Raw genomic sequence first — 12916 nt, forward strand, 5'->3', positions numbered from 1 at the left:
CATGCACACCATGAGATGAAATCCATACCTGACACTGCTTGGGTGGATAAAAACCTGAGATCAGATAGGCCAACAGCCTAGGGAAAACCAACTACAGTAGAATTCCTACATTCTGCTATAATAACGTAGCAATGAAATGACTCCGAATGGCAATCTGCTATAGTCATAGATTAGTGTTTTCTCAGCCATCATCAGAGAAGCTTCCTCTGGGAGTACATGGGAACAAATACGGAGACTCACATACAGACAGTATGCAGAGTGAGACCTATAACACTCAGTCCTACATGGGATATCTTCTTCAAATCTTTACCCTCAGGACTCAGGGAACTCTGTGGAAGAGGAGGTGGAAAGAATGTCAGAGCCAGAGGTACTGTGGACACCAGGAAAACAAGGTCTTATTATCAGAAATTGCTCCAACAAAATCAGGTGAGGGATTCAGGGTAGGACATGAAGATTAAGGAAATGTCAGACGGAAAGACATTGAGACAGAAAACACAGGATAGATTTGGGGGCTGCCAGCTTGCTGTACAGTACCAGGTTTACTTCAGAGCCTGCTTACTTACAAAAGCAGAACAAAGTACAACATAGATGGTCAGTCAGTATCTAACTGTAAGATTATTACTGTCCTGATTAAGCAGTTTTAAATTCTATCTTGATGTTCCTAAGGATTGGCATCAGCAGTATTCTTTCTACTAGGTAGTGTGTCATCTTCTAAAGGGCAAAATGCTCTTTCCCATGGGCTTAATCAGAACTTTTTCATAGCCCTCAAGGAAGCTGGAACAAGCAGAGCAGGCAAGATTGAAATCAAAGGATGTTTTAAGTCAGAATTGACTCCAAATGAAAACTGAGTCAAACGTGGGCTCCTACACCTTCTAAACACAGCACACCAACACGCATATAAATTCAGAGACTGTGGCAGCATGCACAGGCACTGCACAGGTCTGCACTACATGGGGTTCTAGAGCTGAAAGAAGTGGACACAGGATCACAATCCTAATCTAAAAGCTATCTCCTTTTTTTAGCCCCCTGCAAATGAAAAATTGGTTTTCTTCAAGGGAGCCTCACTAGGGAAATAAACCACTCTTTTTTTTCCAAGTTGAACTGTGGTTTTTATTGTTTTATATCCAGTTAGAGATTTTTACTTGATTATATAACCTTTCAGGAAAATAAACAGTTTTGTTTACAGAATGTTTGGTTCTCTTCAAGAAGTACAATAAACAGTGAGCAAAACATTTGATGTCAACAAGGAAATGTGAAACCCTAGCACATGTTCTGTCCCTGTAATGGTACATATTGATGAGAGCCATAATAAACGCAGGCCACCTGTCACATGCTAGTTGAAATGTTCAGAGCTGAAACCTCTTTGAAACCCACTTCCCTCTCAAATCTGTCATGGGGAGTCATGATGCCTGGTGTCCTGCCTCAGCCCAGTCCAAGACCAGCCATGTTCCACTCACTCAATTATATAACTTGTCTGAGCTTTAAAGCCTGAGCTCTATAAAATGAAGGCTTGCATGATCTGTGTCTTAGTTTGCTCTCTATTGCTGTGATAAAACACCATGACCAAAGCAATAGTCTATCATCCAGGGAATTCAGATCAGAAACTAATGCAGGAACTCAGAGGCAGAGCAGATACTAAGGTCGTGGAGGAACACTGGCTTACTTCCCAAGGCTTACTGAATTTGCTTTCTTCTATACCCCAGGACCACAGGCCTAGGGCTTGCACCACCCACAATGAGATGGGCTCTCCTATATCAATTGTTAATCAAGAAAATGCCCTACAGATTTGTCTGCAGGCCAATCAGACGGGCATCTTCTTTATTGAAGTCCCTCTTCCCAGATGACCCTGGCTTGCTTCAAGATGACTAAAAACTGTGGGCATAGACTCTAAAAGAACATCCAGTCCTAGATAAAATTTTATGTCCAAGGCCCTTCCCAATACATCCAGTCCTAATAACCTTTGCATCCAATAGACATTACATGCAGTAGAAAAAAGTCTCAGTGACTATCAATGGCTCCTCAGTCACCCCCATTGTCAGCCACATTCAGAGAGTACAGTTTGATCACATGCTCATTCAGTCCCAGTCCAGCTGGATTTGGTGAGCTCCCATTAGAACAGGCACACTGTCACAGTGGGTGGACCAACCCCTCGCGGTCCTGACTTCCTTGCTCACCTTCTCCCTCCTTCTGCTCTTCAACTGGACCTTGGAACCTCATTCTGTTGCTCTGATGAGGGTCTCTGTCTCTATCTCCAATCGTCCCTGGACGAAGATTCTATGGTGATAATTGAGGTATTCATCAGAGTGATAGTGGGACAAGTCCAGTTCACCCAAGGACCTAGCTGGGGACATGCCCGTGGACACCTGAGTTCCTATCTAGAGCCAAGTTTCTTGTCAACCCTCAAATGGTTCCCTTAATATAGATATCTTCTTCCCTGCTCCCATATCCTTACTTTCTTCATCTCCACCCGCCCACTCCCACAAGCTCTCCCCAGTCTTTCCCTTCTCACTTCTCTCTCCCCCTCTTTCCTTCCCCCAACACCAGACCCACACCTATCCCCACCCCAATGCTCCCAACTTTGTCTGGAGATCTTGTTTGCTTCCAATCTCCAAAAGCATGTATATATATATATATATATATATATATATATATATATATATATGTTTTCTTACTACTGAATGGGAGATCTTCACCAATCCTTCAACAGACAAAGTGTTGAACTACAAAATATATAAAGAACTCAAGAAACAGGACATTAAAATTCTAATTAACCCAATTAAAATGGAGTACTGAAATTGAACAGAGAATTCTCAACAGAAGAATTTCAAATGGCCAAAAGCCACTTAAGTCATGTTCAACCTCCTTAGCAATCAAGAAAATGCAAATCAAAACGAGGTTGAGACACCATCTTACACATGTCAGAATGGCTAAAATCAAAAAACACCAATAATAGCCTATGCTGGAGAGGATGTGGATAGAGGAACACTCATCCATTGCTGGTAGAAATGCAAACTTGTGCAACCACTTTGGAAATCAGTGTGGTGGTTACTCAGGAAATTGGGAATCAACTTATCTCAGGATCCAGCAATGACACTCTTGCGAATATACCCAAGAGAAGCCCTAGCATACTATAAAAGCATTTGTTCAACTGTGTTCATAGCAGCATTGTTTGTAATAGCCAGAACGTGGAAACAACCTAGAAGCCCCTCAATGGAAGAAAGGATAAAGAAAGTGTAGACCATATACACATTAAAGTACTACTCGGTGGAAAAAAAATGACATCTTGAATTTTCCATGCAGATGGATGGAAATAGAAAACACTATCCTGAGTGAGATAACCCAGACCCCCCAAAAAAATTAATATGGTATGTATTCACTCCTGTGTTTTTTCTTTGGCTCTTTTTCTTCTTTTATTCTATTCTGACTAATTGCTTTTGTTTTATCTTAGGGTTGTTTATTGGAGGGGATGTGGGAAAGAACTGAGATGAGTAGGAGGAGGGGAACCTTAATCAGAATATATTGTATGAAACAAACCTCTTTTAAACAACAGAGAATAATGTTTGAAAAAGCTGGACATGGTGGTGAACACTTTTGTCTCAGAGTTGTAGTGGCAGAGACCAAAGAATGCCTGGGGCTACCATCTTGCCCTATCAGATAAGCCCCTTGTCATAGTGAGAGATGCCCTCTCATAACTCAAGGAGAATGACATATGAAGAACAACAGCCAACAACAATGGCCACCATGTGCACATTCAAACACATCATTAATCTGTGCATACACACACACATGCATACGCAGATGCAGTGTATAGCATGTATGTACGTATAAACTATTTCTATCCACCAGCAATATTTTAGGAAGCATAGAGGAAATGAAGTGTAAATACAGAGGTACATGAAAACTTCATGTAATAGGGTTTACTTAACTGTAGTGAAAAATGGATTTGAAACTCACATAATGTTAATGGATCCAGAGAAATAATAATTAGGAAACAGATTTAAACTACAATCAGATATTTAAACAATTATTGATGAATGAGAGTAAATTAAAATAATTTCAAAAGAAAAACATAAAAATCAGTAACAGCGCCAGGCAGTGATGACACATGCCTTGAATCCCAGCACTTAGGAGTCAGAGGCAGGTGAATCTCTGTGAGTTCGAGGCCTGCCTGGTCTACAAGAGCTAGTTCCAGGACAGGCTCCAAAGCTACAGAGAAAATTTGTCTTAAAAACCAAAAATGAAAGAAAGAAAGAAAGAAAGAAAGAGAGAAAAACAAAGAAACAAACAAAAAACAAAAAAAAAAACCCCAGTATCACCAAGGAGCTTCATTTGAGTAGCCTCAACATCAACGGTACATTAATGATATAAAGTAAAAAGAAGAGAATAAGAAAATTCCTGTTGAAATGTCAACTTATGGTATATAATAAACTTAAAAGAATTTATAGAACTTGGCAGCAGAAATGTCACAAGAATGTTTATGTGGTATATGACAAAATCATATTTATATATGTGAAGAATCTTGATTTGCTACTTGGACTATTAAACAGTTAATGAAAATTGTGTTTTTTCAACAAAAATTATTGGTGCTATACCAGCATCACTGTCTACAACCATCTGCACCCCCAGGTCGAGGGAATTCAATGACCTCTTCTGACCTCCCTGGGAAACAAAAATTCACACATGCACACAAGCTGGCACAACACTCTCCATATAAATTAAAATAAATACATTTTAAAGAAAAAATACAGTTTTTACAAAATCTGGTTGTATTTTGACTGAATGTTTTTGAGTATATTGATTATTCTGTTATCAGAACTGATTTGTACCAAAGGAGTAATTGTGGGATAAACATTCATCACAAGCTTCTGAATACTCTGAATAACTGGGTCATACATCCATAATAGGACTGCAGTGGATGAGATGATGAAGTCCACCCAGTACATGACCACAAAGAAAGTCACCAGGAGCAAGATGGTCTGGGTGGCCTTTTTCTCAGGAGATGATCTCGGGTGGCTGAGGCTGTGAAGATATTTGTGTCGCCTCTGATGTCTGAACAAGACAAGAACCATGTATACACTTGTGATCAGCATAACTACAACAAGAAATATATCAATTGAGGTTGCCACTGTTAAAATCAATCCTTTGATGATGTAGCTAATGGGGAAGAGTGAGCAGGATTTAGTGACCTTCATCTGACTGGTCTCACTCACATTGGTAAAACCACCTACATAGAAGATCAGGTAGCTATAAAATGAAAAAGTGAGAGACCAAATATAAAAGAAAGCATAGATTATGTACTTCTTTAGCTTAAGTTTAAAGTTTGCCAAGAAAGAGGTACTGGGACTGATAGTGACAGCCTGGAACACACTCAGGAGGCAGGTGATGCAGATGGAGAGGCCTCTCATCACCCTGTTTATGTAAAACGATATCTTGCATTTGATGTCATTGTCAATGATCGGTGACTCAAATATGTCTGTAACCCAAAGAACCTCTGAAGTCAGAAGCAGCACTGTATGGATGAAAGTCAGTTGACAAGAGATCAGGTCCATGGGCTTAGGTCTGTGACATAGAATTATAAAAGTGTAGAAAAGAAAGAGAAACATATTGGCAAGGACCCCAAGTCCATTTTGGAAATAAAAGACATTGTTTAACAAGGACATAATTGGGAAGTGTAATCATCCAGAAAGCATAGATGAAGCATATTTCATAAACCTAAAAAATAAGAGAGTATACATCAAACTTGTGACTTGTGTTAATATGTCTATATTATCACTCTCTTTTACCTGCGCATTCTTGATTTATCTGTCACTTTACTTTTGTTGTTCCAGACTAGAAATGGCCTATATTTCTATGTACCATCCGCGTAATTCCTGTATACATAACATATTGTGCATAATAAATGCATTGTCAGCTAAATACTAAACAGAATGCACACTTCGTGTTCCTGTATTTCATCTGGACCTCATGTCTTAGAAATCCAATCCTACTGATTTATATTGCTTTATTTTATAATTGAAACCTAAAAGAGTCCCCTCTAAATTGTCTTCTACCATCACCGCCATCCTGGCCATGGTTCTATTTTTGCTTTGCTGGTATCTGTAGCTACTACAGGCTAGATATTCAAATCTGCAGATGTGTAGCTATGAGCCTCCAAAAGAGAAAACATGCCACAAAAACCAAAAATTATTTGCAATACATTGTGACAAGCATGAACTTTCCAAAGATGACCACGTAGTGATCCTATTTTGGAATTTCTGTTTTAAAAGAGATCTTTTCCCATGCAGTGGAAATCAAGGGCCCCAGTGTTACCATACATCATCAACACACAGGCAGTTTCTATAATTTCAACCAACAGTCTTACCTTTGGTGTTTATGATAATTATTTGGCCCAGTTACAAGTGTCACTATTTTATCAAATTAATATACTTCAGTACTTTAAAAGTGCTTTCATGATAGAGAAATAAAAAACTGTTACCTTGGCACAGGACCTGTAAGGAAAGTTGTGTCCAATTGTATTTTCAAGTTCACTACTATACTCCACATACACAGATTAATGCATGCATGCATGTATAGAAATGTTAGTGTGTGTACTCACTCTAAAACCTCCCCATGAATGTAAAACCATATAGAAACCATAAATAGTATGCTTTATATTTACATGAATATGTAAAAAGATTAATCTAGTAATTGAATAATTTTATTGAAATAATTTTATTTATTGAAAATATTATATCAGCATCAGTGCACAAAGTTCAATTTAGAAAACTTAAATGATTTAGTGTTCAGCATTCTGAAGGGTGCTGTGCACACCAACCCAGCTACAAACTCTTCAAGATACACTTCTGCAACAATGCCACAAAGCTTATATAAATAACCAACCAATATCTGATTTGATTTAAAGCATGCGCTCCAATAGATGAAATCCATACCCGATACTGTTGGGTAGATAAAAACCTGAGATCAGATAGGCCAGAAGCCTGAGGAAAAAACAAATACAGTAGAATTTCTATATTCTGCTATAATAACATAGCAATAAAATGACTCCATCATCACGGAAGCTCCCTCTGAGAGAACATGGAAACAAATATGGAGACTCATATACAGATAATATGTAGAATGGGACCTCAAAACACTCAGTTCTACATGGGATATCTCCCTCAAATCTTGCCCCTCAAGATTCAGGGAACTCTGTGTAAGAGGAGGTGAAAAGAATGTCAGAGCCAAAGGGAATGAGGACACCAAGAAAACAGGTTTTTGTTTTTTTTATCAGAGACTAATCCAACAAAATCAGGTGAGGGATTTGGGGTAAGGCATGAAGATTAAGAAAATGTCAGACGGAAAGACATTGAGACAGAAAACAGAGGATAGATTTGGGGGCACAGTTGCAAGTTTATTTCAGAGCCTGCTTATATACAAAACAGAACAAAGCACAGCACAGACAGTCAGTATCTAAACACAAAACCTTTTCTGTCCTGTTGTAAAAAGTTTCAAATTCTATCTTGATGTTCCTAAGGATTGGCATCAGCAGTATTCTTTCTACTAGGTAGTATGTCATCTTGTGAGGGGCAAAATGTTCTGTTCCATGGCCTTAATAAGAATTTTTCATAGCCCTCAAGGATGCTGGAGCAGGCAAAGCATGAAAACTTGAACTCAAATAATGTTTTAAGTTTGAATTGACTCCAAATGAAACCTGAGTCACACGTGGGCTCCCATACCTTCTAAACACAGCAAACCAACACACATATAAATTCAGAGACTGTGGCAGCATGCACAGGCACCACACAGGTCTGTACTACATGGGGTCTTAGAGCTGAGAGAAATAGACACAGGATCACAATCTTAATCTAAAAGCTATCTTTTTTATAGCCCCCTGCATATGAAAAATTTGTTTTCTTCAAGGGAGCCTCACTAAAGAAATAAACTACTCTTAAGGGTAGTTCCCATGCCCTGAAGTAGATAATCAGCACAAAAATAATCTAAATGGAATATTTGCAGATCCTCTACATCTATATTGTGACTTCTTCAATTTTCATTTTTTATAGGATTCCTGTGTGTGCAAACATTGTGTGATTGTGTGTTTCTACATATATATGTGTTTCTTGTGCTTTTTCTTTTTTCTTTTTTTTATTTTTCCATTAAAAAAATTACATTTCCTCCTCTCCTACTATTCTCCTCCTGCTCCCCACTCTCTCTTGTCCCTCACTCTCCCTGCTTAAGAGAGGGCAGGGAACACTGCCTGTGGGAAGTCCAGGGCCTTCCCCTGTATATCCAGGCCTAGGAAGCTTTTCATCCAAATAGAATAGGGTCCCAAAAAGCCAGTATATGCAGAGAAACAAGTCCCAGTGCCTTTGGCAATGACTTCTCAGTCAGTCCCCATTATTAGCCACATTCAGAGAGTCCAGTTTCAATACATGCTCATTCAGGCCCAGTCCAGCTGGATTTGATGAGCTTCCATTAGACAGGCACACTGTCTCCGTGGGTGGACCAACACCTCAGAGTCCTGACTTCCTTCTGGACCTTGGGAACTCGGTCTCTTGCTCAGATGAGGGTCTCTGTCTCTATCTACATCTCATAGGGTGAAGTTTCTATGGTGTTAATCCAGATATTCATCAATGTGATACTGGGGAAAGGCCAGTTTAGGCATCCTGTCCTCTTCAGCCCAAGGACCTAGCTGGGGAAATCCACAGGGACAACTGAGATTCCCTCTAGAGTCAAGTCTCTTGCCAGCCATCAAATGGCTCCCTTAATGTAGATAACTTCTTCCCTGCTCCTTTATCTGCCCTTCCTCCATCTCTACCCTCCAACTCCCCCAAGCTCTCCGCAGTCTTTCCCTTCTCATTTCTCTTCCCCGCTTTCACCTTCACCCAAACCAGGACCCACGCCAACCCCCAACCCGATGCTCCCAACTTTTCCCGGTGATCTTATTTGTTTCCAATTTTCAGGAGGATCTATATATGTTTTTCTTACTACTGAATGGAAGAATCTTCACCAATCCTACAACAGACAAGGTCTGATCTCCAAATTATATAAAGAACACAGTAAACTGGATATTAAAATTCTAATTAACCCAATTTAAAAATGAGGTACTGAACTGTACAGAGAATTCTCAACAGAACAAGTTCAAGTGTCCAAAAGACACTTAAGGTCATGTTCAACCTCCTAGCAATCAGGGAAATCAAAACAACTTGGAGATACCATCTTACACCTGTCAGAATCGCTAAAATCAAAAACACCAAGGATAGCCTATGCTGGAGAGGATGTGGAGAAAGGGAAACACTCATCCATTGCTGGTGGGAATGAAAACTTGTGCAAACCACTTTGGAAATCAGTGTGGCGGTTTCTCACGAAATTGTGAATAAATGTACCACAGTATCCGGTAATACCACTCTTGGGAATATACCCAAGAGATGCCCAATCATACTACATAAGCATTTGTTCAACTATGTTCATAGCAGCATTATGTGTAATAGCCAGAATCTCGAAACAACCTAGATGCCCCTCAATGGAAGAATGGATAAAGAACGTGTGGAACATATACACTTTAGAGTACTACTCAGTGGTAAAAAAAAACAATTACATTTTGAGTTGCATGCAAATGGGTGGAAATAGAAAACACTATCTTGTATAACTCAGACCCAAAAAGATAAATATGTTATATACTCTCTCTTGTGTTTGTCTTTAGCTCTTTTTCTTCTTTTTTTCTATTCTGATTTATTTGCTTTTGTTTTATCCTAGGGTTGTTTACTGGAAGAAATGTGGGAAGAACTGAGAGGAGTAGGAGGAAGAAAACCCTAATCAGAATACATTGTGTGAAACAAACCTCTTTTCAATAACAGAGAATAATGTTTGAAAAAGCTGGAGTATGGTGGTGAACACTTTTATCCCAGAGTTGTAGTGGCAGAGACTAAAGAATGACTGGGGCTACCATTTGCCCTATCAGGTAAGTCCCTTGTCATAGTGAGAGATGCCCTTTCAAAACTCAAGGAGAATGACATATGAAGAACAACAGCCAACAACAATGGCCACCATGTGCACATTCAAAAACATCCTTAATCTGTGCACACATACACACATGCATACACATATGCATTGTATAGCATATATGTATGTATAAACTATTTCTATCCACCAGCAATATTTCAGGAAGCATAGAGGAAATGAAGTGTAAAAACAGAGGTACATGAAAACTTCATGTAATAGTGTTTACGTAACTGTAGTGAAAAATGGATTTAAACCTCATATAATTTGTATAGATCCAGAGAAACGATAATTAGAAAATAGATTTAAACTACAATCAGATATTTAAATAATTATTGAAAACTGAGAGCAGATTAAAATATTTTCAGAAGAAAAACGTAAAAACTCAGTATCAGCACCAGGCAATAGTGACACATGCCTTTAATCCCAGGACTTAGGAGGCAGAGGCAGGTGCATCTCTGTGAGTTTGATGCCTGCCTGGTCTACAAGAGCTAATTCCAGGACAGGCTCCAAAGCTACAGAGAAACCCTGTCATAAAAAACAAAAAAAAAAAAAGAAAGAAAAAATCAGTATCACTAAGCAGGTTCAGTTGAGTAGCCTCAATATCAAGGGTACATTTTTGATATAAAATAAAAAGAAGAGAATCAGAAAATTTCTATAGAAATTTCAACTATTGGTGTATAATTAATTCAAGAACTCTATAGCACTTGGCAGCAGAAATGTCAAAAGAATGTTTATGTGGTATAAGACAAGATTGTATTTAAATATATGACTATTAAACAGTTAATGAAAAGTCTGTTTTTTACATAAAAATTATTGATGCTACACCAACATCATTCCCTAAAACCATCTGCACCTCCAGGTCCAAGGAATTCGATGACCACTTCTGAACTCCCTGGGAACCAAAAATTCACACATGCACACAAGCTGCCACAACATTCTCTGTATGAATTAAAATAAATACATTGATTAGAGAATAAAAATGACGTTTTTACAAAATCTGGTGGTATTTTGACCGAATATTCTTCAGTATATTGATTATTCTGTTATCAGAACTGATTTGTACCAAAGGAGTAATTGTGGGATAAACATTCAACACAAGCTTCTGAACACTCTGGATGACTGGGTTGTACATCCATAACAGGACTGCAGTGGATGAGATGATGAAGTCCACCCAGTACATGACCACAAAGAAAGTCACCAGAAGCAAGATGGTCTGGGTGGCCTTTTTCTCAGGAGATGATCTCGGGTGGCTGAGGCTGTGGAGATATTTGTGTTGCCTCTGATGTCTGAACAAGATAAACACAATGTATGCGCTTGTGATCAGCGTAACTCCTACAAGAAATACATCAATGGAGGTTGTCACTGTTAAAATCAGTGCCTTGATGATGTAGTTGGAGGGGAAGAGTGAGCAGTATTTAGTGACCTTCCTTTGACTGGTCTCACTCACATTGGTAAAACGACCAACATAGATGATCAGGTAGCTATAGAATGACATATTGAGAGACCAAATATAGAAGAAAGCATAGATTATGTACTTCTTTAGCTTAAGTTTAAAGTTCGCCAAGAAAGAGGTACTGGGACTGATAGTGACAGCCTGGAACACACTCAGGAGGCAGGTGATGCAGATGGAGAGGCCTCTCATCACCCTGCTTATGTAAAACATTGCCTTGCATTTGACGTCATTGTCAATGTTCAGTGAATCAAGTATTTCTGTAACCCAAAGAACCCCTGAAGTCAGAAGCAGCACTGTATGGGTGAAGGTCAGTTGACAAGAGATCAGGTCCATGGGCTTAGGTCTGTGACATAGAATTATGAAGATGTAGAAAAGAAGGAGAAATACATTGGCAAGGACTCCAATTCCATTTTGAAAATAAAAGACATTGTTTAATGAGGACATAAGTGGGAAGTGTAATCATCCAGAAAGCATAGTGGAAGCATATTTTATATACCTAATAAATAAGAGAGTATACATCAAACTTGTGGCTTGTGTCAATATGCCTACATCATGCTCTATTTTACCTGCCCATTCTTGATTTATCTGTCATTTTGCTTCTGTTGTTCCAGACTGGACATGGCCTATATTTCTATGAATCTTCCATGTAATTCTTGTATATATAGCATATTATGCATAATAAATGCATTGTCAGCTACATTTTATACAGAATGCACCCTTTGTGTTCCTGTATTGCATCTTTACCTCATGTCTTAGAAATGCAATCCTACTGATTTTTATTGCTTTATTTTATAATTGAAACCAAAACTGTCCTTTCTTCATTGTCTCCTACCACCACTGCCATCCAGTTCATAGTTCTACTTTTTTTTCCTGGTATCTGTAGCTACTACAGGCTAGATATTCAAATCTGCAGATGTGGAGCTATGACCCTCAAAAGAGAGAACATGCCACACTAAAACAAATAATAGTTGCAACACATTGTGACAAATATGAACTTTCCAAAGATGACCATATAGTGATCCTGTTTTGGAATTTCTATTTTAAAAGAGATCCTTTCCTGTGCAGTGGGAATCAAGGACTTCAGAGATACCATACATCTTCAACACAGGCAGTTTCTACAATTTCAATCAACAGTCTTACACTTAGTGTTTATGTTCGTTATTTGGCCTGGTTACAAGTGTCATTATTTTATCAAATTAACATAATTCAGTACTTTAAAAGTGGCTTCATGATAGAGAAATAAAAACCCATTACCTTGACACAGGGTCTTGTAAAAAAAGGTGTGCCCAAATGTATATTCAACTTCACTACTATACTCCACATGCACAGATTAATGCATGCATGCATGTATAAAAATGTTAATGTGTGCGCTAACTCTAAAACCTCCCCATGGATGTGAAATTATATAGAAACCATATATCGTATGATTTATATTTACGTGAATATGTAAAAAGATTAATCTAGGTTCATCCCAATTGTAAG

General features: G+C 38.5%; 1 protein-coding gene and 1 pseudogene across 1 annotated transcript; both read right to left on the reverse strand.

Moving 5' to 3' along the window:
- Positions 1 to 4751: 4751 nt before the first annotated feature.
- LOC121439381 (putative vomeronasal receptor-like protein 4) lies at positions 4752 to 5660 on the reverse strand. The gene has a single exon (XM_041639892.1). It carries the CDS (start codon positions 5658 to 5660, stop codon positions 4752 to 4754), a length of 909 nt encoding a protein of 302 aa, XP_041495826.1.
- A 5309-nt stretch (positions 5661 to 10969) lies between these two features.
- On the reverse strand, positions 10970 to 11908 carry LOC121439300 (annotated as a pseudogene).
- Positions 11909 to 12916: the final 1008 nt, after the last annotated feature.

The sequence above is a fragment of the Microtus oregoni genome, unplaced genomic scaffold (assembly GCF_018167655.1).
Source record: "Microtus oregoni isolate MIOR12 unplaced genomic scaffold, Mior012 000002F_ref0000024, whole genome shotgun sequence".
NCBI lineage: Eukaryota > Metazoa > Chordata > Mammalia > Rodentia > Cricetidae > Microtus > Microtus oregoni.